At 42.9% G+C, this 27,655-nt stretch overlaps 1 protein-coding gene across 8 annotated transcripts; it reads right to left on the bottom strand.

Annotated features, from left to right (window-relative positions):
- Positions 1 to 1,002: 1,002 nt before the first annotated feature.
- On the bottom strand, positions 1,003 to 26,887 carry LOC118114082 (CUGBP Elav-like family member 3). 8 transcript variants are annotated; one of them, XM_035164320.2, is made up of 14 exons: positions 26,185 to 26,887; positions 25,099 to 25,346; positions 23,566 to 23,648; positions 8,431 to 8,479; positions 7,965 to 8,105; positions 7,751 to 7,830; positions 7,330 to 7,485; positions 6,739 to 6,883; positions 6,307 to 6,396; positions 6,140 to 6,208; positions 5,105 to 5,209; positions 4,816 to 4,959; positions 4,527 to 4,690; positions 1,003 to 2,143 (listed from the first exon to the last, which is right to left on the bottom strand). In XM_035164320.2, exons 2-13 carry the CDS (start codon positions 25,241 to 25,243, stop codon positions 4,563 to 4,565), a joined length of 1,335 nt encoding a protein of 444 aa, XP_035020211.1. In that variant the 5' UTR covers positions 25,244 to 25,346; positions 26,185 to 26,887; the 3' UTR covers positions 1,003 to 2,143; positions 4,527 to 4,562. The 8 variants fall into 8 exon arrangements, with proteins under 8 accessions (XP_035020211.1, XP_035020206.1, XP_035020208.1 ...); XM_035164315.2 differs by having other exon boundaries at positions 4,816 to 4,953; positions 6,307 to 6,456; positions 26,185 to 26,886; XM_035164317.2 differs by having other exon boundaries at positions 4,816 to 4,953; positions 6,146 to 6,208; positions 6,307 to 6,456; positions 26,185 to 26,886.
- Between the last annotated feature and the right edge of the window lie 768 nt (positions 26,888 to 27,655).

The raw sequence follows: 27,655 nt of genomic DNA, 5'->3' as shown, positions 1-27,655 counted from the left end.
ACTGTGGCCTCTTTAGAAACTTTGAATGACATTTATTTCTACACTTGTAAAAACATATTTTATAGACTTAACAATTAATCAAGGAAATGATCATAGGATTGACTGATTAGTCCCTAAAGAACAATTCCAAAATCATCTAGTAGGGCTGTTTGTCAGCTTTTTGTCTTAAAATGACAGCTTCATTTTCCCTTTTCAAACATCTGACGTGTTTAATTTCACTTATATTTTTTAAGGTATTTAACTCTAATGAAACACTGAAACCACTTCAATCCAGCCTGAAGAGCACTGGCTTGTAGAGGGGAACAAATCTGTACACAACACTTGACCTTTCCTAAAGATAATCCTCTATTGTAAACGTTTGCCTTCGTAGTGTGGGAAATTGCAGTCACTCTCCTCACGGCTCTTTTTCCGATCTCCCTGTCCTCGTGAACCATGATCTATTAAAAACAAGCATGTGAGGGGTGTGAGGCTGACATACTGTACAATATGACCTTAGGTCTGCTTTCTCCAAGAGCTTGTCCCAGATAGAGTGTGCTCATGTGTGCGGCAGCCTCAAATGGTCAAAAGGTCAGTGAGGCTGTTCGTCTTATGAATAATAACCTCAAGCTCTGTGGATCTGGCTTAAAAATAATAGATGCATGACATATTCTTGGGCCTGATATTAAAAAGACATAAAGTTCCTGGAACCGTGTTCTTACTGATAAAACTACACAGCCTTTAATTCTGCTGATGAATCAGTCGTCGGCTCCTGTAAATGAGTACAGTTGATAACAAACTTGACACATCAGCTCTTCTTCCTCAGATCACATGCCCTCCACTTACTCCCCCCTCTGGTCACAAGGTGAATGTGCGCTCTCGTTCCCGTGGTTATCTTGTGTTGCATCATTCGAACACAAATTATTTGGCATAAAAGACAATCATGAAACAATTCTTTACAACTCTTTCTTTTTGTCTCACACAAATGCAAAACACAGAAATACTCAATAAACCACAGCAGGGACATTTCGTATGATATTTTTTTTATTTTAACTTAAAAAGAGAGTGGATCAAAAACAGGATTCAATAAATAAGAAATAAATAGAATTGCTGTAATAATTAATACATACATTATAATTACTCGATTGCAAGAGTCTGACAGAAACAGGCCCTCAAAAAATTTTCTCTAAAAAATTCTAAAATGAAAATATTGCAACCCACTCAAACCCCTTCTCTCAATAAACAAAATAATTGATAAATTAGTAAATAAATAAAAAATAGCTCAAATATTAAACCTCCCGAATAAAAGTGCAACCCCCCCCCCCGTGTTTCACCTAAAATCTAAGTAGAAATTTAAAATAGGTTAGTGATTTCCCATTTTACAATTTGGAATGTAATATCCCTTTATGCAAATGATGATGTTACTAGTGGTAATAATGATAATAATAATAATAATGATGATAATAATAATAATGATGTCGCTGTGTCTTGTTCAGTGTTTATCTAAAGTAGTATTCTTTTTGCATTTTTTCTTGTTTTTTAAATGCTGCTCTTTGTAAACTAAATTATTTACAGGTCATTAGGATTTTCTCCAAAGTCTCTCTACCCTACTCATTTAATTGTCTTTTTTTTGTATTTTCTTTTCATTTTTTTTATTATGAAAGATCGGTCCCTCTATATTTGTCATGTAATAGACATGGTATAGACATGTTAAAGTCTATTGAAGTGATATATCAGCATTTTTTCATCAGTAACTTCCACACACATTTACTCTGAGTTGTCTTCACTGAACTAAACACCCTGTTGGCAAACTCCACACAGACTATGGTCAAACCAAGTTCTTGGCTGTATGGGTAGGATTACTGACTCCCGTGTACCGTGTGTATCTGTGTGAGTGTCGGCAGGCATGTGTATGTGTGTGTGTGTATGTGTGTTTGTGCACATTATGTACATTTGTATATCAGCTTTGTACCACTTGAGGTTCAGTGTTGAGAGTGCATGTGGGTCAGTGTGGGTGTGTGTCTGGCAGTGTGTGAGTGTGTATATATGTGTCAGTATGTGTGTGTGTGTGTGTGTGGCAGCACTCTCCAGACACTCAAAGGTAGCAGACAGTCTGAAAGCACAATGAACCCTGGGATTCCACCTCGGCTGGACTCTGAAGGGTCACCTGTGAAGGGAGGGAGAGTCGGGGGAGGAAGGAGTGATACATAAACATGGAGAGAGAGAGAGGGACAGAGAAGGAGGGAGGGCGTGTTAGATGTATAAATACGTTGCAGCTCAGTGTTTCTGTCTGATCTTGACAAACATGCCCCTCCCATCACACAGAGCTTCTTCTGTCTGCATGACCTAAACTACATTCATACGTCTTGAAGCAAACTGCACCTCAGGATGCTCCTACTGTATCTCTGTTTCACTTTCAACTTGGTGAGGTATATCAAGAAGGCATCATTCACAGTTGTAAAAGCTCCGTCTTTCAATAAATCATGGTGCTTTGACACATACACACACAGTGTCTGGATCATGCAACTCATTACAGTGAAAAATCCATCATTTGTGTCCTTGTGTGATTGGCAGTGTGTGTTTGCGGGTATGCGTGTGTATGTGTTTGTAATGCTTCAGTATCTGGGCATATAATGTGTTAATGTGTGTGACCTTATGAGCATGTGCTGCGCTCCTGTGCCTTGAATCATGGCAAGCAAACACTACTACCGACATGCATCACTCTCTGGCATTTGCAGTATAGAAATTCTGGGTGAGAGTTGAATAGGTCCATTTCACATAGAAAAACATTCTTATTACCCAGAAGGATTTGTTATGTCAAGGTTTCTATGTAAATAGAAACAGAATCCTTTATTTATGATGTGTGCTGCCATGTGACACTGACTTGACAGCAGCTGCATGTTTTCTCCTCTTTGGTAAAAGTTTTTTTGGAGGATTCAATTTACCTAAAACTGAAGAGATCCTATGTTCTCTCCGTGTTACATTTCTCCCAGAATTCCTATAGTTGAAGGCTGTTCTCCAATAAGCAAGAGGCACTTGTTTTTCCACCATGACAACCACATACTCTTTACCTTAAAACACGAGCTAGAGGGATAGAAAGAGGAGGCTGGGGTGGAGATAGGCTGAGAAAGAATTTGACAGAGAAAGGGGGAACAAGAAGGAGGAGGAAGAGGTAGTGAAGGGGAGAGGGAGGAAACACCACAAAAGCAGTGATAGGAGATGTAAAAGAGACCAATAAAGAGAAATGAAGGAGCAAAAAACTAAGGTGCCACATTAAACAAATCAGAATCCAGGATTAGAACTCAGCCTATCACAGTACAGCTCAACAAAATGCATGCTCACCCAAAAATAGTGTGCTGTTGTCATTACACTTACGAAGGCTTGTCTGGTCTTCTCTCCTCTAAACTGTACGGCCCATGTTGAGGACCAGCTTGTAGCCATATTTAAACTTTGTGTGTACTGTACTTTATAATCATTTCATCTTGTCCAACATGGCTGGCCATTTTATATGTTGCGTAAAATCATTAAATGTTAATTTTCCATCAACAATTTAATAATATTGTGCAGTAAACTGAAGTGCTGCTCTGTATGTCTTCACCAGTCAACTATGAAAACCTCTGGAAGACCTCTCTATACAGACACCGATACAACAAGGTTTATGCACTTCTGTATTACACACTAACAGTGTAACACAGACACATATGTACACATAGATGCCCACGCTCACTACTGTACCCAAACAATTTGTTCAAATAAAAATGACACCAAACATAACACTACAGAAACTGATCAAAAACAAAGCTGCGGAAAAATAACGGCCATTGCTGCTAGAATTTATCAGATTACTATGCAGTGGTTAAGTGTATCAAATATCCAATCCAATCAATTGATTCTGAGGACGGTCCTGGCTATTGACAGTTATTGATCAGTATGTGCACAGGTCAATACAAAATAAAGTCACAATGCACCAAACACAGTCTGTGGTCACTACAGCAACAGGACATGCAAGTCAACGCATGGCTGGTTGCTCGAGGTGACAGAACAAAAATTGCCAAAGGCAACCAACACAGGCAATCAATCGCCACAGCAACCCAAACACAAGCCAACCAATCAACTTACAACAATGCGAGAGGAAGGGGGGATCAGGGCTTTATCGGTCACTAGGCAACCATTGCCATAGCGATGGGGTCCTCGTGAATTATGATTGGACGGAAGGGTCTTGGGTGAGGTAAGTTGCCGTTTCAGGAAAAGATCAAAACAGCAGGAAAGAAAATAAATAAGATTGTGAAAGAAAATAAAAAGGAAAACAATACTTTAGTATTTTCACTTTTTGATTAAGCTTTTTTTTAAATGAGTAACCCAATGTTTATTCACTGATATATCATGGTAAGCTTCTCCTCTTAACTTTTTCACAATCAGTTAACATTTAAGTCTCAAAGCTTAAGTTACCTTCTTCATGTTTTTTTTCCACACTAACCTAATTTCATTATCCTGCTCCCCCAACATACAGCAGCCCACTTCCCTTGATGCCGTGTCTCTCATCCCCTCACCTCTCTTTATTTCTTCCTCCTCCTCTCAGTTGTCACTCAGTATGGCCGGTTGGCATCTTTGGGCCTTTTGAGCTGCACTTTCAGTCTTTTCATGCCGATCTGGAAACCGTTCATGGCCTGGATGGCAGCCTGAGCGCTGGCTGGGTTATCAAAACTCACAAATCCTGGACGAGAGAAAAAAAGATTTGACTTTACTTGAGTTTTTCCTCCACAAAGTGTCCTTTCCTCTCCCCACTACATCTGATCTTCCCTTTCCCTCCCCTCTTTCTCCCCCGTCTGTGTTTCTCACCGAAGCATTTGCTCTGGTTGGTGGCACGGTCCACAAACACCTTTGCCGAGATGACGTTGCCAAAGGGCAAGAACATCTGCAGCATCTCAGAGTCACTGAACTCCTGGGGCAGGTGGTAGATGAAAATGTTACACCCCTCTGGACCTGACACAAACAGACACACACACATGCACACACACACACATTAGCCAAAGTGTTTTAAATGACCCCTGGCTGTGAAATCCTTGTGATAAACAACTTTAAATTGAATAAAGGAGTGTGGCCCCTGTCAGACAGGAAGTCACATCACCTTCTCGCTGCTGCTGTTGCTGGGGTTGCTGGTGTTGCTGGGCAACCAGTGTTGGCTGCTGGGGGAACGGCTGCCCAACCAATCCGTAAGCAGCAGGGTATGCCGCTATTGGGAGAGACAAGACAGTAACAAAATGTGATTGGGTAGAAACAACAGGTGGCAACATGGCTTCGTCCAATAGAGTCACTTCATTTGAACTGAAACGTCTCCTGCTGAAGGTGAAAACTATTAACTGTAACAGCTAAATGGAGCAAGTCTGCTAAACAATGACACCATTGATCTCCGTCTGGTTTCCCCACTTTACAGTCTACTCTTAAATATATGGAGGTAAATCATATGATGTCAAATGGCGTAAAGGAATGACAGACTATATTAATCATTACCAGCCATCAATATGTGTCTTGTGTTACAGTTAAATCAGGTAAATCATAACAAAACGAATGGACTCAATTGTCCTTTAAAACGTCTGTCCTTAGCACGATGGCGGTCAAACTAAAAGCAGACATGTTGACATTTGTAATAACGTGGTTAAACGTGTGTCGTTACAGTAAAACTTTGACTTTCAAAAGCTTCCATTAACATTGGGATTTTTTAAATATATTTTCCATTTATCCATATACCATTCCAACACATGTTATTTTGGCCAGACCACAATGAGAACATGTCGCTCGCATGGTACTGTCGACTCAGAGATTGACCATCATCTGACCATCCTTATGACCGGTCTGTAGACCTTTATCTCACTTGGTCATTTGTCCACCAATACATATAGTGAGCAATTGTCTGATCATGTTGAATTACCTGAGCACTCGAGCTGCTGCATTTACAGCTAAAAAAACCCAGCAAAAGTGCTGGGTTTTTTTGTATGCCTCATGATCTGTTGATCAAGTAAAGTGCTTTTTAACCTTATAGGTTTCTGTTATAAGTGAATATGCTGTTTGCTTTAAAGGCTTTGCTCCATTGTTCAAAATATAGTGTACTATATATTATATGTACAGACCAAAATGAAATGTCAATAATTAAATCTGTACATACACCAACCTGTGTAGTGCTGCATACCAGCGTATGCCTGTTGTAAAGGGTCCAATGCTGCTGGACTTTGAGCTGGAGAGTGAGAAAATGAAATTAAACCAGTGGGCAAAAAATACAAATTGAGTGATAATAAATCCACATATTCAACACGTCTATACACTTGCAAATACCTTGATATGGGTGAACGCCGTTGGTGTATAGTGCTTCTGTTGCTTGTTGTCCATTGGTCGGGGCTGGCAAACTGCTGTAACCATTCACTCCTAATGGCGGAGGGAGAGCTGACACAGGTGTTGCTGCAATAGTTGGGGGAGTGTTTGTACCTACAGACATAGTACACACCCCACACATTCATCTCATTGCAACTGTTGCAATTGTTTTACTAAACCTCATAAGGGAAGACGCCTGTTTAAATGGCATCAAAACCCTTAGTTATGTATCATAAGTGCAATTATCTTGCTATATTTATGGGAAATACTGTAAAAAATAAAGTGCAATGTTTCTGATGACTTTTATTTTGGCAAAGAAAAAGCATCTAAAGCATCTCTGTGTGTATCTGACCATAAAATTCAAGTGTGTGTGTTTGTGTGAGTGAGAGACCTTACCCGAGGATGGTGTGATGGGTGTAATGGGCGTGGCGATGATTCCGTTGGCATTGAGCGCCGCCATCTGCTGCATCTGTACGGCGGCAACTGTTGCCACAGGAGACAAGTATGCTGACTGGGCAACCAGGGCCTGCTGTTGGACAAGCTGTAGACAGGGAAGGGAACAGAAAGAGAGTAAGGAAATAGGTAAAATGAACAGGGAGGAAGGAGAGAGAGGGAAAAGAAGTGAGGGAGAGAGAGCGAACAGAGACAGTTAAATGGATATGGGAAAAGGAGGGAGAAAGAGAAAAAAGAGGGGAGAAAAAGGGAGAGGAAGAGACATGGAGAGGGAGTGATGCAGGAACAGATGAATAGAGATCTAATTACAAGGCCATTATGTCCTAAGTCAGTAGGTTAATGGTTGCGTGTTGCGGGAAAGCTAATGCCAGATGACGTATGCTCTGTTGTCTGGGTAATAACATTAGCCCCAATTAGACCACTGATAGCCTCTTCAAACTTATTACATCCTTTCATAAGCACAGCACTCCCCTCAAAAACTTGGTGTGTGTGAGTGGTACAGTGAGTGTTTGTGTGTGTGCGAGCACTGCTTGCCTGTGCGTTGACCGCCTGTGTGTAGGCATTGTAGGCAGGGTAATTGAGGGTCATGGGGCTGAAGATGCCGAGCTGGGAGGCCACCTGCTGCATCCTCCTCAGCCCCCGCTCCTTCTCTGTGTCAGCGAACTTCACCACCAGACTGGACGATGCTCCCTGTGAGGAGAGAGATGGAGACAGACATAAGTTTGAACTGCGATTACAAGTAATGTAATGCGTTATATTCTCTGTGTGTTAAAAGGGGCTCCATATTTATTAAAGTTAACTATCCATTTAATCCTTATATGAGTCACATGGGGTTTAGGCCTAACCCAGCAGAACAAAGCCTACATTACATTATCACCTATATTAAATGTAAACTCTCCCACCAGGCACACACACATCTTTGGAAGATCATTATGTTCATATGCATACAACTTACAGGCATTGTGCGGCTTCCATGCAAGCTGTTGATGGCAGCCTGGGCTTCAGTGTGTCCTTGGAATTTTACAAAAGCACACCCTGCAACAAAACACACAGACGGCATGAAATCACAAAGTACTAATAAATGAAACGTGGTAGCTTGTGTGGTGTCTTTTGAGTGTGTGTGTGTGTGTGTGTGTGTGTGTGTGTGTGTGTGTGTGTGTGTGTGCTACCTTTGCTGGTGCCGTCAGGTCCTCTCAACACAGTACACTCGTCTATGCTGCCGAATGGCTCGAACAGCCTTCTGACATCCTCGTCGCTCTGTTGCTTTCCCAGCATGCCCACGAATAATTTCCTGTCCTCTGAGAGACCAACAACACGTGGAAGGAGAGATACAAATGTTATTTCACTTAAATTGGTCACAGCTCTGATGATAAGCCTTTAAAAAATAGCATTGATAGAAAGCTATCTGTCTGTGGAGGCTACATTTCTTTCTCCACCAGGGAGCAGTGTTGACTGCAGAGAAGGGTGATAAGGGAGGGGATTGGAAATCTGTGTCTGTGAGAAGAAGTGTGTGTGTATTTACAAAAAACCCTCCTAGAACCCCACTGAGTATTCTCCATCTAACTCTGATCCATACTGACACCTACCCTTCTCTCCGTCACAGTGTGTGTGTACGTGTCTGTGTATGTGTCTCACCTCCTCTGCCCTCGCTGTCAGCTGGTTTCACCTGGATTGGCCGATTCATCTGAGGAACAAACAAACAGCAACACAGATGGTCAGCGTAAACAAGTCTCCCTTCATATATCTTAACACAGGACATTTCAGCACTAACAGTAAATAATCATGACATTTGTTTCATGGTTTTATATAAACATATATATATATATAGTCTATTTATTTACAAGGGCAACACAGACTTATCAACATTTGCATTATTGTGTCTGACAGTTTGATGTGAAAAGAAAAACAGAGATACTGATGGAACGGTATTACAAATTAAAAGATACCAGATCTCAGTTGACAAATCCCTTCATCACATGGTGACATTTTACTACACAGAGGTTCTTCAACAAAACAGTAAAAAACTAATTACAACACTAATGAACAGTCATAATATGGGGACTTGTCTTCCTTATGGGGACAAAAGGAAAGTCTCTACAAGGTTAGGGTTATGTTAAGTTTAGGTTATTGTTAGGGAGGGTTAGGCAAGTAGTCACTATGGTTAAGGTAAGTCTCCAGGAAATCATTTTAAGTCTGCGTAATGTTCTCTGAAGTCATGGAGATACATCGGTGTGTGTGCGTGTGTGTGTCCACATGATTTTTAGACCCTGATAAATTAAGGTGAGCAGGTGACAGGTGTCCCAGTCTGATGTCTTCTCTGTGTCAAAACACATAGCCTTACTATCTTGACTTCTCTCTCTCACTCTCTCTCTCCCCCACACACACAAAGAATGAAGGGGGGGGATTGAGAAGTGATGAGATTAAGAATGCAGGCCAGCTGATCTGGATTACAGAAGAACCAAGGATTAGATGAGGGACAAGAGTAGGCTGAGATAGAGAGGAGGGGGGGTCACGGAGAGAGAGATTGTAGTGGGATGGGATGACAAGAGTGTGAAGGGAACAGGAGCAGTCAGCTAAAAATAAAGGAATGGAGAACGTGAGACAGAGAGAGAGAGAGAGAGAAAGGGAGTGAGAGGCCTGGGGGACCCCGACTGACTTCGACCGACTAAAAAGGGCAGGTGGATGGCCAAGAGGAACCCGGGGAGTGAATGAAATTGCTGGAAAAATAAGCATTACATGAGAAGGGAGAGAGAGAGAGACAGTGACAGAGTGGGAGGATGAAAGCAGAGCTGCCTCTGAGAGGATGATTCAAAAAGAATAGAAAGAAAAAGGAGGAGGAGGGAGGAGTGGGGCGTGATTCAGTCGTGACTTGCTCTGACTAAAAAATGTCACGACTACAGAGATCCATGGCCTGGAGTGTTAATGCATGCATGCACGCAGATATTCTGAATGCTCTCTACACATATACACAGGTTTGTCTCTCAAACATACACAAAAACATACTACACACAGTGCTTAGTCATAGCATGGAGGCAATGAGACAAAGTGTTAATGCCAAAGGGATGTGGTGGGGGAGGAGAAAGGCTGCAGAATAATGGCGATGAAAAGAGGGTAGAAGTGCAAGGAAGGGAGAGACGGATAAAGGATGGATTGAGAGAAGAGGAGTGGACTGAGGCAGGGAGAGACGTCGAAACACACCCAAAGTAAAAAAAAAAAAAACAGAAGACGACAACATGTTTTTTCAAGTAGACTCTCATTTCCAATCTAAGCTGTGAAATGTGACAAAGCCAAATCAAAACGACCTACTTTTATTTTTTTATAATTATCGACATCAGTCAGACTCAGATTTAAAGTTGCTCTCTCTGTTGTGACAGAGTGGAAAGTGGTATTAATTAATGCTTTGTCTCACTGCCAGTCAAAATGTGATTTGCAGTAACAGCGGTTGCGTTACTGTACTTGGCATCTATGAAGAGTTGTTCAAAGACAGGGAGGAGAAAAACTCGGAGGGGAAGAACAGCGGATGAGAGAAGCGTCGGAAAGGGGGTTGGGGAAGGCAAGGGATGAGAAGGAAGAATGGAGAAAGGTCCCAGTGGGGTGTTAAGGCAATGTAATGAAGCTGGTAATTGAGGAGAGGGCAGAGCAGAGAGAGACTGATCCATACATTTGATTAATCAGCTCTTAGCTGTCACCACAAGCCTATTGATCTAAGGCAAGGCCATCACACAGTCAGAGACACAAGTCCACACGGACACACACATCTGCATGCTCACACACGCACGAACACATGCACACGCTTGCACGCACGCGCGCACACACACACACACACACACACACACACACACACACACTATAGAATAAGGGATGATATACATTTTTAACCCCACACCTTTATTGACTTGAGCTGTCAGCTTCAACATAAACTTTCAGAAAATACACACACACGCAACCCCAACAGTTTTCTGTGACCTTGGATTCATCCATCCATCCGTGTCCATCCACACAACCATCCACCCGCTTGTCCATCCATCCATCTATCCATCCATCTATCCATCCATCCATCCATCATATCCCAGTGCTGGTGTTACTGCTGTCCATCCATCCTGCCATCCATCTTTTCCTATCAACTCATCGATCAGTCCCGTCTTGTTCATTGATTTTGGGCTGTGTTGTACAGCAGGCTGATTGTAGCAAGATTTGTGTCCACTAACCCTCTCTCTGTCCTTCCATCCATCCATCACCTTTTCCATTTCTTCCTTCATTAGGCCTATTCAAGCTCATCCTTGTGAGCGTAAAACGGGCTGAACAGAAAGACCTAATGATTACAAACTATGGCTTATCAATCAAGGCTTTTCAATCAGTGACTGAGTGTGTGAGTGCATGTGTTTGACCTTTTGATATTTCATAGTATTGACAGAATATAAATTGACTATGGTACATAAAGAAAGATGGGAGTAACGAGAGGAGATAAAGAAAAGCAGCTGGTGAGATGTGCACACTGCAAAGATAACACAATGGCATCGGAAAATTGGCATGGCAACCAGCTAGTTGTCATGGCAATCGTATGACGGCACACTGGGTAGGTAAACAAGGATGCTGGTTGCCAAGGGCGACTGCTGTGCTCTTCGGATAAACAAAGAATTTGTTCTGCAGACTGATTTGCTGGCTTGATGCAGTTTTTTTTCCCCAGTATCAGTAAAAATGAACGAGAACAAGGGAACTAAACAGGACAGGAAATGTATGAGTATTATGAAGAGACGTAGGGAGTATCCAGAGGAGGAAGTGTGTGTGAGATGGCTCCGAGCAAGAGAAGGCGAGAGAGAAGGTGAAGGAACTGAATCTATATTATAGCAGAGTAATTAAAATTCCCTTGAGCCCAAGAGAAAAATGCAAATAAAGTACAGTCCCTGCTAGTCAGTTACACTGCACTCCCCTCTGTCTTTCTCTCTCCAACACACATGAACAGCCACACGCTCCTTTCAAGTCAAATTATTCTCTAATTACTCACGTTCCAATTGAGACTTAATTAACAGTAACCATCTGCAAACGTGTGCACGTACAAAGAGCTGGCTGACTACAGTAGCACGGTTTCCTCCGTCCTGCTGCATACTAAGAAGCCTTCGCTGGGAGACAGAGTTTCTGCATCTCTGAGGGAAGTGGATTCGTATGTGAGCAGCAGCAGCGCGGCGATGCATGAGGGCGAGATATATGATATATGATCGTGTGTGAGCTTGCATGCCCACTTGCACTCAGTGGAGGCACGTCCTCATACACGCATGGCCAAACCCTGCATGCAGACACAGCCCCATTTGCATGCTGTGGTGCTAACACAAATACAAACACAGTACATGTCACCCACATGTGCACGCTCACACACGCTCGCACACGCAGCATACACTACACTTTTCCACACTCCCCAGGCACCCACCCTTATGTGCACACAGAAACAAACACACACTACACACATACAGTTAATCTTACTCCCTGCAGTAATACAGAGAGGATTGTGCCAGGATTAGGGGATATTAAATCCTTGGATTATCCAATCAAATCGTATTCTACCCCCTCCCCCACCTACGCAAAATCAGTGGAACAAACCATTGCACCACATCATGGGGTAAGGGGTTGTGTGTGTCTGTAGATGTGTGTGTACATGCACTATTTGGAACATGGATTAATTTACAGCGTTAAATCAGCTTTATCTTTTAGGTCTCATTTGCCAGCAAAACATTGAAATGTTCCTGCAAACAGAAATCTAAAACTGATTACAGTTAACACCATGACAACAGACAATGATGTGTGTGTGTGTGTGTGTGTGTGAGAGAGAGAGAGAGAGAGAGAGACATTTATAAACACAAAACACTGCCTAAATATTTGTTTGCTCATACAAACTAAATGCACACAAACCATTTCCTCTTCAACCCCCCTCTGTAGAGTGCCTAAAAAAAACTAAAAACTATTTTTATCCCTTCTTCACTATTTCTCCCTCTTCCTCTCCGCTATCCTCGATTCCCCTCTTTCCACTCTGCTCCATAATCCCTCCATACCCTGACATGGGCATCTCTCTTTTTTTTTTTTTATCTTTTTCGATCCCTTCTCTTTCTTTCCTACTCTCTCTATTTTCATTCACTTCATTCATGTCATTCTCTCGCTCTCTCGTTTTTTCTCCATCAGTGCTGTAAAATGCCTCGCAGGCCTACAAACTCATTATCATCAGTGTCGTGAAGCCATATGTTGATTTGACAAAACCAAAATTGAGCTAAATAGCAGCAGTGTTAACCCCATATGCTCTCTCTTGAAGACTGCTCTACACAAAACGTTATTTTTAATGCTTTTAAAAGACAAGACCTTCAAATCCATTTGGATACCTAAATATACTTAAAATGCATACTAAATTTAAAATCACGTAAAATAAAGCATGTTTCAACTCCATGTGAAATTTTGACAATCAATTTATCGTTAAAAAAACATTTATTGTTTGAGTTGCTTTTTTTAAGCAAAAATTTATAAAAATCCCAAATGTAAATATTTTGGTTAAACTGAATATTTTTGCAAGCTTTTTTATGCTAATAGATTTTAATTTAATAAACTAAACATATAATTGAGCAGAATTGCCAAAGTCTTATTTATAGCATTTAACTGGGATCCAGTGAAAGGCAGAAATATACATATCATGATGGACTCATCTATATACAACATTGAATCTCATTATCAATGAATTTGCTCATTACTCCGCTCTTCAGTGTCTATCATCTGTATGAGAATAATCCATAATGTGTTGTGTTAGAGTGTGTTTATGTTTCAGTGAAACAGTTGTGTGTATCATTCGATTTCTCTGTGATGAACCTGATTTTGTGTCACAGCTGGATGAAAACACAGAGAGAGAGAGAGAGTGAGCGGGAAGGTGGAGCAGCCCGGCAGCACAGCTCCACCCCACCTCTCTCTCCTCTCTATCGCTCCACGTTAAGGCTTTGCATCCCCCAGGTTACCTAGCAACCTGGCATCTCACTCGGCTCGGTTGCCTGGCAACCGGGGCCCGCAACCATAGTACAAGCTCCTGAGCGACCCATCCCCCTGCTCTCATCCCACCTTCCTCTCTCTCTCTCTCATTCCATTCTTCACACCTGAGAAGTCTGCCCTCCTTCTCCTCCGCTCAGTACTTTATCTGGCAGTTAACCCTTCATCAGCCTCTCTACTGGAGCATGGATTACAAACATATTCCCCTCTCTCTATCGGCGTCTTCTTCTCTTTATCACTCTCCATAGTAATGGTACCAAACCATGCATAAAGCAGAACTAACTATCCTGTTGATCCCTATAATATTATGCCGTTTTTGTCAAACCCAAATGAGAACGTTCTGCATGCAGCGGTGGAGCACTCACTGAAATTTGATCCTCTGGATTTAGTCCACATAATCCAACAGCACTATAAAGGATAACCAGTAGACCTATGCACTTGGACCTTCTTTCTATTTTAGGAAGTGTAAGTCCATTGGGAAATGAGCTGGTGAATTAAAAAGGCTGCTCAAAGCCATACAAATTCATGATTGCAAAAATCTCATATTCACTGCGATTATATTCAATACGGAGCCAGTGACACATTTTCAGATGCTCCAACAGTTAGAGTGTCAGGCAGGAGCCCATAAAATGAAGGCAAGACAAATATGCAAATTAACTGTATGTTCTTGGAACAGCAGAACTGAAGGGAAAATATCACAGTGACTTCTGAAATGTTGGGTACATAGGAAGAAAAATATTTATGAAGATGTGTTTTATTTTTTTTATTCAATTTATATTCTTGGGGAGCAACTCAAAAGGCAAACTTTGTGTTAGGCTGCACACACTTGAACTGGATTATGGATTTGTCTGATTTACTCTATAGCAGTAAATCATAATCTGCCTTAATCTAGTACAAAATTAGCTAAATTCATCCACTCTTGTCTCTAATGTTTTTTACAATTTTACACTGCACTTGTCCTTTTGTCCTGTCTTTTCCATGAGGTCATTGCAAGTGACTTATATAGAGAAGGGATGTGATTCTTTTGAGGAGTAAGACTGAAATTACATGAAGACAAAATTACATGTAATCACACAATCCGGGCATAGTCAGCATACAAGTATTAAGATTACATTCAAGATTATATTTCTAGATTATTTATTAGAAGTTATATGATCATCTAAATCAGAGAAAAATATATAAACCTAAAATGTAATTAACTACACACACAGGGTGCACAGTCTTATACTCAGTTTATAATGTGTAAAATCTAAATCTATAAAAAATGATAAAAATCTCAATTTGTTTAAAAACTTGCTTGGCTTAGACCCACATTCATGCTCTAAAGTGCATTATCCAAGCAAGGCTCCTGTCACACATTAACAGACTAAAGAACACAGACACACACTGCTGACCCATTCTCCTGCCCTCTGCTGTTGTTCGGAGCATTGTGTGTGGTGATCTACGTCAGTGTAATTTGCTGGTATAAAGCTCCAGCTTTTCCCTTTGGTCAGTGTGAAAAGGCCATTATGTAGACAGCAGGTTGGAGTGTGGTTAGAGAGGAGAGCGGAGGTCACACCCCAGGTGCAACTGCAATCCTGTCATCCCCTTTGCCCACCTAATCACGCACACACGACACACACACACACACACACACACACACACACACACACACACACACACACACACACACACACACACACACACACACACACACACACACACACAGTGGCCCCCTCTGACAGATGTCTCTGTTTAAACTGACAGAAGTGCACCCGGCCTGCCTCCCACTCCCCCACTCCCCAGAAAAAAACCTTTCTTTCACACACCCCCCGCCTGCCCCTTCCTCCATGCTCATTATAGCAAACTTTTGTCTTGTTTCCTCTTTCCCTCTAACCCGACCTCCTCTGCTCCTCCCCTGTCTCACCCTGCCCCCTCCCTGTCTATACCACCCTATTTATGCCAAATCTCTTCATGGCCCTCATTCACTGCTACTAGCCCCCCCTTTTCATTCAAATGAATTCACACTTCTTCAGCCCTCCCTCCACTACCCCTCTGTGTGGACTCTGTGATATACGTTCATTTCAGCGCAGACATGCTGACACAAGGTGTCTGGGTTGCAAGCTGTAGGTTTTAGTACGACAGTCTCACAGGCACAGCGTGAAACATGCCAACTCATGCCAAAGTCATACGTGACTTGTAATAATGCAATTTGCAGAGGATTGAATGTTTTGAAATTCAGGTTTGTATAAACTGAAATGTAGACATGAAATGTAAATGTGCCAAAAGATACATTTAATGTATTAAATTCTGAAAAATAAAAGATATTTTTGAAATGAATTACTACACTTCCTGACTCAGTTTCCGAGTCAGCATCAAGGATCCACTTTTGACTGAAGCAAAATTTAGGCATCTATGTCCTTTCCAAAGCACTTTATCTGGGAGCATCTGCATCTTCTTTCAATTCAGCGTTTTTTTATTAAATGTCATGTTTTTCTCTCGATATAGACTGAGAGTTGCAGGACATGCATGCAGTTGGCAGCTCCAGAAGAGTACCGATCTCTGCTTGGAAATGGAAATGAAAGAGCAAATGTTACAGTAACTGAAGCACAAAAAAAAAGGGAGGGATGTTTGCTATGTGATCTGGCACTGGACATCAGTGACACTGCTCGCTGATCAAAGCCGTGCCCGAGTGCAAACGCTGAGATCTGGGCATCTGCTAAGGTCACTGTATTTAAGTGATTTTTTGGCACACTCTACTTTCTGGCACTTATATTCCTCCAAATACATAAATGACATTCTCCTTGTGTTCTTACAATAATCTGTCAAATTCACTTCCAGTTTGTAGCTGTTAATTTGAAATATATACTGTGTACATCTACTTTAAATATGAAGATTTCAATGGACATGCTTTGATTTCCAGATTCATGACCTTAAGTGTGCAGCTTGCAGTAAGCCAATGTGTGAATCCAGGATTTAATGGACACGCTTAAGCTGCCTGTGCTGCACTTCACGCAGCAGGGTCTGAAGCCGGCTATAAGTTGTAGGAACAAAGCTTGGATGAGTCCATCAGATGCAATAATGATGGCTGGTAATTGCAACTAAATACTCTTTTTCATTCTATGATTGAGGAAATTGGGCCGTGCAGATTTTTTTTTGTTGTAGCCGGTTGGATTTGCAAAACAGATGGTGTGAGATATGGCCTCAACTCAACTTAGGGCTACTTTAGAGCTCAGCATCTGAGAGACACGGATTTGGCAGTGAACAGTCACATACCCTGGTAATCATGTGTCCACACAAACATAATTTTTAAACTGGCCAGGATACAAATGTTCCTCTGTGTGCATGTGCGTGTGTGTCGGACCTTAGTGAGGCAGGCGCTCTCCAGGGTCAGGCTTTTATGAGGCTATGATTAGATTCTGCCTCAATTTTGTGGTGAAATATGAGGCAGGCACTCTTTCTCCCTCCATGTTGAATGCACAAATGCACTCACATGCATGCACACACTCATCACAAGCACACACACACACACACACACACACACACACACACACACACACACACACACACACACACACACACACACACACACACACACACACACACACACACACACACACACACACACGCAGCAAAGACTTTTGTTTAAAACAAACAGGCTAAATCCCTCTTGGTCTTAGCTATACACAACCCCACACAAACACCCCTCTGCTCTGCATATACCCCCACTGTCTCACTTTCTCTGGCAACTGCTCTATCTCTCGACTTCTCTGTCACGCACGCACACTCTTGATTCTACACCTGTCTCTCTTACTCCCTACCCATCCCACACACAGTGAGGATAAAAATAGAGAAACAGCACAAGGGAGGGGGGAAGCGATACACATCACAAACCCCATCAGGCGGGGAGAGATAGAGGCAGAGGGATGGCAGAGGAAGAAGAGACGGAGGGAAAATAAAAGATAAACAGAGTGAGAGAGGGAGCTGGGGTCTGTTCTAAATTGAAAGTGCAGCAGTAAGCAGTGAAGGGGAATAGTAAACAGTGCTGCTGACCACATAAATATGCTAAATTAGCCTACAAAGTCGCCCTAGTGGATAATTGCTCATCATAGCTTTGCCCCATAGGGAGACTGCCTGCCAGGCATCTTAGATTCCACATGGAAACACAACACAGAACATACACAACATGCACATATTACACGAGTGGACCTGATAAACATCAACTACAAGTGCTGGATGATGGACACATGAAAACACTGGGCTTAACTTCCCTGTCTCGTAACGCTACTGAAATACTAATGAAATAAAGCAGTTTCTGGTTTGGTCAATGAACCAAAATGTCATGTTTCATGTGATGATAATGATGATGTTTGTATTTGAATTTCCTTTAAGAATTAATTGATGTACAAGTAACTGTAAAGAAGTAGGGCTGGCATTACTATTGAGCCGCTGTTACTGCACCCTGCAAGTACCCAGCTCAGTCCATGATGTTCATGCATACAGTATTAAGTGTAGCCTTTTGAGCCCAGGACATAAATAACTTCACTCCTTCTCTCTTCGATCCAGGCTCAATAAAATACATAACAGCCCCTGACATGTTTGCACAAACCAGCAGCAGCCATGGAATAATTCTAATTTATTGGCTTCAGAATGCTGTCACACCAAATGCATTTAATCAATATCCACAGCACAAACTTTTATTATATTTTCCATAAGTGTATCGATCCTCTGCTGTATCAGTTATTGTTAACTACTTGTCTTGTAGCGCTTCTTCTGCCTTTTTAATAATTCAGTAGGCATCCAGTGTGTTATTGGATGTATGATATGTGTGTGTGTGTGTGTGTGTGTGTGTGTGTGTGTGTGTGTGTGTGTGTGTGTGTGTGTGTGTGGTGTGTATGTGTGTATGTGTGTATGTGTGTATGTGTGTGCGTGCTTTGGTTTGGCTCTAATCAAAGAACAGGGAGCAGAGTGCTGGAGAGCAGTGAAGCATGACAACACACACCTGGTAAGCTGCTTATCACACTTTAATTTCACATACACTGAGATCTGCGGATGCCAGCGTGACCAAACAGATGTGTGCGGGCATGTTTGCGTGTGTAATCATGTACACGTATGTGTATGTATTTAAGTGTGTGTGTGAGTGTACGGACACTTGTTTAAAGTATTACAAAGATAGAGCAACTGATAAATGCAGAGAGAAGAGGGTGCAGATTAAATGGAAAGAGAGATACTGACACAAAGAACAAAAGAAAGAGATAAGGGAGGAAATACAGCGGCAGTAGGCTTGGGAGAGTTGGAGCGATAGACAGAGTGGTAGGAGATATGAGGTTAAAATCTAAATGGGCTGGGAGTGAAGCGTGGCCTGATGAAAAGAGGGAAAGAGGGGGGAAGGATGGATCGGGGGGATTAGGTTTGAAGCAAGGACAGTTGTATTAATTATTACAGTAAATTTTGTGTGTGTGTGTGTGAGCGAGGATGGGCAGTTATTTGTGACTGTGTGCAGTTTTGAAAGGTGCATGTAAGCATGTATATAGGGACTGTCAGCACTGTGTCTGTGAGTGTCCCGGAGGTGAGAAAAGCTACTAAACGGAAATGAGAGAGTGATATCATCAAATTTGAAAGTAGGTTAAGTCTACTGAATGCTGATACTTATTTTTTTTTCATTTAACATTTAAAAAATATCACAGATTTGTGGCATTTCTGTTCAAATGCAGACAAATTGTTAATGGCAAACAAGCCAGAGCTTAACAAAATGCTAATTTAATTGGCTTACATACCAGGTCACATTACACTAACAGGTACATCATTACATCGTGTTACTGGTACATTATTAATAAATCTGGTTGTAATACAAATTCTGCCCTAAAGAAAACTGACAGAAAGACATAGAAATGAATAAAGGACATTCTGTACAAGACTTTCACTGAAACCCCCCCCTCGTCACCATTCTGTCTGCACTATAGCAGTTAACGTTTTGTCCAAGCACTCGTGGGAGTTGTCATGTCCTTCTAATGGTTCTCCTGGAAGAAAAGTTTTACAACTCGGAGACCAGCCCCCCTGAATTTGTTGACGAGAGGTTGAGCCCTGACCTCTGACCTTAGACACACACTGTCAGCCGACTGCCACCCCCTCTAGACTAACGAGACAGGCATGACCCAAAGCTATTGTGCTTCCAGTCCCTTAAACCACAGATGAACCTATGTCTGTAATGAAAATTATCCTAGCAATGTGATGAACGTATATTACAGGTCACGTGTGTAGATATTTCAGGATCTAACGGCTCCTCCAAAGATATGAGAAAATAATGCAGTATATAAAAGTTATTACTTTTTTTCCTGTCCTTTTTATTTTCTTATCTGTCCTGTCCTGTCACCTCACTGTGTATTCCTCTCATCATTCCATTTTGGTTTTATATCCAGTCTATGTGCACAACACCTGCATGCGAATGAGGAAATAAATTCTTAAATGCAAATAAGCAGTGATATGTGATGGCTAAACATGAGCTCTTTCATGTGGATGTGTCCCGGGGGGAATCTCTCCACCACATCTAATAGACCAAAACATCTGTATGCTACAGTGGGACCTGCTAGTGGTTCCACTGATGGATTTCTGCCAGCGTGACTAATATAAGGCATCTTTTTCTCTCTTTATTCTCCGCCGTTCTCTCCCTCTCTTCATCTCACGCTCCCTCTGTGCTTCGCTTTCCCATTCAGTTTCCAAATTAAACACAAAGCACGGGACACTCTGATAAGTCCATCTGTTCATCTCTCCCTCTCAATCTCTGCCCTTTTTCCTCCCTGTCCAATCTGACAGTCTACTGCCCCTGCTGAAGTTGTATAGAGGGGAACATTAGTGGTATAGTTTCTCTGCATCTCTATGTGTTTCTCTCGCTCCTATTCATTCATATACTGGCTGATGTGAGTTCCTTTGAGTGAGTGACAGACGGGAACAGCCAGTGGCCTCTGTAGCACAAAATTTGTCACCAAACCTTAATTGCTTGACCATGGGTGTAAGAGAATCACATCTGTATGAATGTGTGATGCTACAGTTCTATTAATGTTGTATGAGGTGCCTGACTTTCCACCATTTCCTGCAATTAAGAGTGATCCAAGGCTACCAAAGCGCACACACACATACACACACACATCTCATAACCCTTGCCCCACGGTGAGTCCACGATCGGACTATGAAAATGAGTTTGTGAGAAACTAATCATCCAGCTTAACAAGTGGAGCCGGGGATAGGGAGAGAGGGGGAGGAGATGGAGGGGATGGGGGTGTGAAACGGTCAAAAAGGTCAACTAATCAAGAGGAGGGGAAATGAGACGAGGAGTAGAGGAACTGCTTTGGTAGTGGTGGGGGGTGGAGAGAGAAGGACTGACGTTGAGAGGAGGACTAGGAAAAGGGTTACCATAAATGACTGTGAAATGAGAATCTGAGGAGGAAGCGTGAGTGTGCAGCGATGGGGAAAAAAAACGAGAAAAAGACAGCAGGAAGGGAAAAGGGGGGAGGATGAGAGAGGAATATCATGAAGAGATTTTAGAGGGGAAAAGGAGCGAGTGATGAAAGGGTTGGGGGGTAGTGAAGGGAACATTCTGTAATATTCTACTGGTGCGGAGAATGTGGAGGACGTGAGGGGAGGAGTTGAACACAGGACAGAGTGGATTTGAGGGGGAAAAAAAGAGAGATAAATTGGAATGAGGGAAGGCAGAAAGCGAAAAGAATGGGACAATGGGAGGATGAGTGAAAGAGAGGGAGAAATCCTCTAAAGTCATTTCTAGATCCTGTCAAAGAAGGCAGCTGCCAGGGAGTAGGAGGAAGAGGAAGACTCACAGGACAGAGAAATGGTATAGACAGGTGGCGGAAAGTGACAGAAGAGATAAACCTTAGAAAAGATACAGGGAGAAGAGGTGTTGCACTGTGCGGAGGCCCAATGCTAAATTAAATACACCAAAGTAATTATTTGGAGATATGAGATGTTGATTTAATCAAACTCAACATTTCAGATCAACAGCCTATTGAAGGAATTAAAAAGAGAAGACAAGGAGTGAGAAACAGTGAGTGTTTTGAATAGATTGTGGAAAACTGCGTACAAAACTTCCATTAATTATTATTAATCAACCAATTAATTGGACTCTGACAAACAAGCTCCTTTTTTAGATATTTTTTCTATTCTTGTGATCTTCTTTTGGCTCCAAATGGAGATAACATCTCGTTCTCACCAACCAAGGGTAAAGCAGGACACTCCAACTCGAGGAAAGCCATGTACAGAAACAGTAATGTTGCTCATTAATAGTTGAGACCTATTGAAAACCTAGCACATAACAGCCACACCCTCATTTCAGTACTTTTACTCCTCAGGGGAGAAGTGCTTTTGATTGTTGTGTGCCGGCTTTAAAATAAATCTGTACTGCTAATGAGTATCCTCCCTGAAAATGGTTCCTCCGTGTGTCCACAATATTGGAAATTCACGGCAACTACCTCCTCATAACGCAGGCGTTAAGATAATAAAGTAAAGTGTTTATGGGATGAGTCAAAAAATAAAGGGCGACACGACAGAGCATGTGAAGACACAGCAGACAGCGGAAAGGTGATTTGTGCAGAAAGGTCAGACCCCTCAGCAGGCACTAATTGGATTAATGTCATTGTTAACAGGCTTTGCTTACATGTGCATGTGAATGTGTATGTATGAATGCAGAGGCACTTCCCAATTGCATGGAAAATGCATGCATGATCGCAATATGTATGTATGTATGTATGTATGTATGTATGCAGGGATTTATGCTGGAGTGTGTCAGAACATTTCCCCTCCCCCAAAGCCTTTTCTTCAGGCTCTCCTCCAACCATTTTCTCACAGAGATCTTATCAGCGGCCCTGCTTGCGGAGAAGGTGCAGGAGCTGAAACTCTGATCAGTGAGAGAGTGACACAGAGAGAATGAGATAGAGAAAACCTCAGAGATGGTAAAGGTACACTCACTATTCTGTTAAAACTGTTGTTAATCTAAGTTCAGATAAAGCTAGAGGGAAATATCATCCCTACAAAATGTCCTTTACTTTCACAGCTCTCTGTCAGGGCTGGGTGGTTGTGCACACCACTTTTGGTCTAAGAAATAGGTTAAAATGACAAAATGTTCCAAAACAGTTACTGTAAAATCCATTGTTAACTGCAGCGGAAACCAGGTCAGAAAGAAAAAAAGGGAGCGCCGGAGAGGTACAGCCCATGAGACAGACACAGATCTCGCAGTGCCCCATCCATAATGAACAGTGTCCTGCCCCTGCCCAGCCGCAGCACACGATCCCTCACTAGAGACTGAGGGAGACTGGGATGAGACAAAGGGGAATGGCCACATTAATTACACACACTCTCGGGGCGGGAGCTATCACCGGAGGCTAACAGAGGGACCGACAGAGAGATGGAGGGACAGAGAAAGATAGAGAAATGGAGATGATGATGTTCACTGAGTACCCTATGTGTCTCTGGTAAGGGGGGGGGGTGTTTGTCCTTAGGAGCAAGATGCCTGCTGGCTGTTATGTTATGTTATGTTGTGTTATGTCACGGTGTTACTAATGAGAGTGGAGCATCCGATAGGACAGACACACACTGTGTCTTGTGTGTGTGTAGACAAGGTAGCTGGCAGCGGCTGTGTGTGCAGGAGGGGAGGGGGCTGTGGGCAGTGATGTGAGTGTACATGCAAGCTTGTGTGTGTCATTGCACAAGTGTGAATTGTGCACCGTCTGGGGATGCATGTTTGTGTGTATGTTTGTGATGTGTACTTACCCCTGGTAATGTCTTCTGCTCATGTAGAGCACTCTGGGCTTTCAGTGCCGACTCTCTCGCACAGTACGTGAGGAACGCACATCCTGTCAGACGGAGAGAGAACCAGAGAAAGAGAAAGAAAAGGGGTGAAGGTAGAAAAGTTCAGTGAGAAGCTTTAAAATGTCTCTATCTGTCTCTGTATCACTCCCCTTATAGAAACACACCATTTAAATAATTTTAACGTGACCTTTCTCTGATACCATCCCTGATTACTTGTCACCTACTCTGAATTTTCACCAGGCTGACTGTGCGAGAGGATTAAATATATAAATATTCATGCACTGTAGCTGTACTTGACAACACCATGATGATGCACTCAAGAGCAGAGAGAGACACTCCACGGCACAGCACATTTCAGAACGGCACGGCACAAGTCAGCACACGACAGCACCACAGACGTGCGCTGGGCTAACAAGGCCTCACGGGCTGGGAACAGTCAGGTTCCTGCCCGATACCAACCACTATGCATGCCTCACGATCACTCCAAATACACTCCCTCTGTTTTCCTACGTGCTGTACCTGTGTCTGTGTGTGTGAGGGAGGGGTAGGTAGTAGAGCTGGCTGGCCAGAGCTGTTTACTACACCTGTCACCAGCACTAAGACAACAAGATTAGCATCAGGTTAGCATCCTGGTGACATCTCAGAGAGACTAATGTAAGTTCAGAGTAAAGAGGAGAAGATTTGACCATTAGGAAGGAAACATTCGAACAGAGTTTACATGTAAAGAATTGAGAATGACTCAACATAATTCCAGAAGGTAAATAAAATACACACAGAAAGACAGGGCGCACTAACAGGAGAGCACACGATACACACGTACGGACACACATGCATGCATCTTATGGCCCATCTCATTGCTTTTATGAGAGGCTTATTCTGAGCGTGGGGATTCTCAAAACAACAGATTCTTTCCCCTGTGTCACCCAGGCTTACAGGCCCATTACACTGATTGGAGCATACAGCCTAATCTGGTTCATAACACACAGGACCCCAAATCAGCATGTGTGTGCGTGTGTGTGTGTGAGAGAGAGAGAGGGTGTGTATATTCGTTGTAGTATTTTTCTTTTGTTAGAAGTGGCCACAATCCAAAAGCTCATTATAGTTTAGAAAACACTCAACTTAATATACAATATATCATAAACTTATAAATCACACCTTTATATATCTTAGTCTATGGTGTATAAACAGGCATGTTTACAAATTTCCATATATTTCTACAAAGGCCTCCAGGTTCAATCATACTCATGCATAAAAGCTCTTTTGATACGTGAGGTAACTGAGTTTGCTCATGATCCCACATTGCAGTGTTAACAGGAGATGAAGACGAGAGGAGGTGTGACAGTTTCCATGGAGACATGTGACACTCAGCGCAGGAAAAATCTACCCACTTATCTGCCTTACTGTCACACGTCTCTATCTATCTATTATCTGCTTCCTGTCTATATATTTGTATATTTGTCTGTGTTTAGCCCGTGTTATAATGACAAGACCTACCTTTGTGCATGCCAGTGTATTTGTCCTTAATCACAGTTAGCTCATAGATCTTGCCAAACTGCTCGAAAATGGGCTTGAGGTCCTTCTCTTCCAGATTCCGGGGGATCTGCCCCACAAACAGCTTGATGGCGTCTGCCTCCTTCATCGGGACAGAGTGGAGAGGGCGACTGGGTACTGCAAGAGCCGAGCGGCAAACAGATCAGGAGCAGGTATCCCTGGAGGAGAGGAGCAACTGACGCTGGACCGGTCTTTGGGTCACGGTGGAGGTGGAGACAAAAAAGAAAACAGAGGGAGACCTTCATCAAAACTGATGATAATAAACAATCATAAGATTCATTTAGTGCCTTGAGGTACAAAATGAACTGATCATAATTAATACACCTGATATATTTTAAAAATCTTACGGTATCACTATCTTTATCATTGTATTCCCTGTGGGGCTTATGTTTAGAAATTACATTTATAATAATATTATAATATTTTAGATGTACGGTTAAATGACATGACATAACATAACATGTCAAACCTGAATTATTGATAAAAAAATTAATAATTTGAATGTGCTCTTACTTTATAAAATATGTTCCCCGATTATGTAAATAAATGTAAAGACAATTAGCGATTAGCGTGATTATTTTGAGTATTTATTGCCCAGTGTGATGACAAAGGGCTCCAGTGGCTTCTGGCAAAACAATTATGCAAATGTTAATTAGCCAATCAAAAAACAATAATGGCAATTTCGCCCTGAGTAAAAAACTAAATATAATATCTATAAATAATCGTAGGTTTGTGCGTGTGTGTATATATGTATTAATATGTTTTTGATGAATAAATTGCGTTTAGGATTATTGCACGCAAAAAAGAGAAGAAACGGCGTGAATGGGGGTAAATCCTTGCTATGGAGCGGTTTCTTTGTTTAGCCAGCTGTAGGTTACAACATACACACGGATGTCATGGGGCTCCCTTGCTCTTTGTCCGATCCCCCTTCAATGTACACACACACACACACACACACGCTCTCTTACACACTTTTGCCCCCCCCCACCAGAACCGAACCACACAGTGAAAGACGCGCGGAGCTCTTACCGTGTACAGATGTTGCTTCTGAGCTCAGTGTTGGCTGGAACGAGGGATGCTCTCCTCCGTCGGGTCCCCGTTGTTGTCCTCACTCGCCGCGCTCCCTCGGTGCCGTCCTCCTTCCTCCCCTCTCTGGATGCTCTTTGTGCCTGGCGTGCTGCTCTCCCTCTCCTCCTTGCTCCTCGCCGCGCACACACACACACACTATAAACACTAGGTTGTGTGTTTATTTCTTTCAGTACATAAAAGCCCCGTGGTCCCGCTCTGGAGCTGTGGAGGTCCGGGGGTCTGGAGGCGGCGGAGGAGAGAGTCCGGGCAGCAGGTGAGTCCCAAAATCGCGGCTTGTCACCGGCGCCTCTGAAACCTCTGAACGCTTTAAATTAAAAAAAACGCGTTCGTAGCTGGCTGGTTAGTTATCACTTTCACGTTAGCCCTCTATTTAAATTCCTATTAAAAGTGGTAACCTGGCTAACTAGCCAACTAACTAACTAACTAACTAGCTAACTTCCAACTGTGTGAACTCGCTCGCGCTCTTATCTGCGGCCTCTGTCGGTCTCACCGTCGCTGTTCCGGCCGGTTAACGGGGGCTCTTCTCGTATTCTCGGTATATACGGTGGTTCGTGCGGGTTTCCTCTCGGCGTTCTCCCCTCTGACGGCTGCCTGGCTTCTCACGTCCTTTACCGTATCTCCCCTCCTCTCTCTCTCTCCCCCCCTCTCTCGCCCTCCCTCTCTCTCCCCCTCCCCCTCCTCGCACAGAAGCGGCCGCTAGCAGCCTGTGACGTAACGGCCAGGGACCGTCGCTAACCACGTCCGCCAAACTCACGCGAAAAAACATTAAAAACTCGCTTTCCTTTACTCATTTAACTACCTTCTACAGCCACAGATAATAAACACAACGCACATTTTTTTCCCTCCATATCCACGGTGTGAATTTTCATCCGTTTTCGTCGCTTTGCCCGAGTGGCCGGGACTTGTCAGACGTTGCCTAGGCGACTCGGAGCCGCCTATTGTTCTGGCCGCGAGCCCTGGCCTTGGTGCTGAAAAGATGCCTCCTGACGTGAAGCCGGGTGCGCGCCGCCGCCGCCGCGCACCCAATCACGACTACTACAGCTGTTCACGCCCGATCCCGCAAACACACGCTCACTACCACACGCACACAGTCAAATGTGTGACAGAGGGAAGCAGCGATGGCTCCGGGTTGGAGTTGGCCTACTTTACATCAGCCTGGACTGTGCGCGGAAAGACAGGAGCAGCTCCCGGTGTCACATCACAGCACTATCTCAGGATGATATATTTAAAATGTGCGTGTATGTGCTTGACCAGAGTTTTGGGAAGCGGGAGTGAGTGCAGAGAGGGAGTCATAGGGTTCGTGGTAATTTACTCCCAAAGGTCACCATCTGCCTGCCTTGCCGCGTGCACTCTTGTGAGCACACGCACACATGCATGCACGCACATGCACACGCGCGCGCGCACACACACA

Source organism: Hippoglossus stenolepis, chromosome 8, assembly GCF_022539355.2.
Source record: "Hippoglossus stenolepis isolate QCI-W04-F060 chromosome 8, HSTE1.2, whole genome shotgun sequence".
Lineage (NCBI taxonomy): Eukaryota > Metazoa > Chordata > Actinopteri > Pleuronectiformes > Pleuronectidae > Hippoglossus > Hippoglossus stenolepis.
Note: the sequence above shows the minus strand (reverse complement) of the source record. Positions and strands in the feature narration are given on the sequence as shown.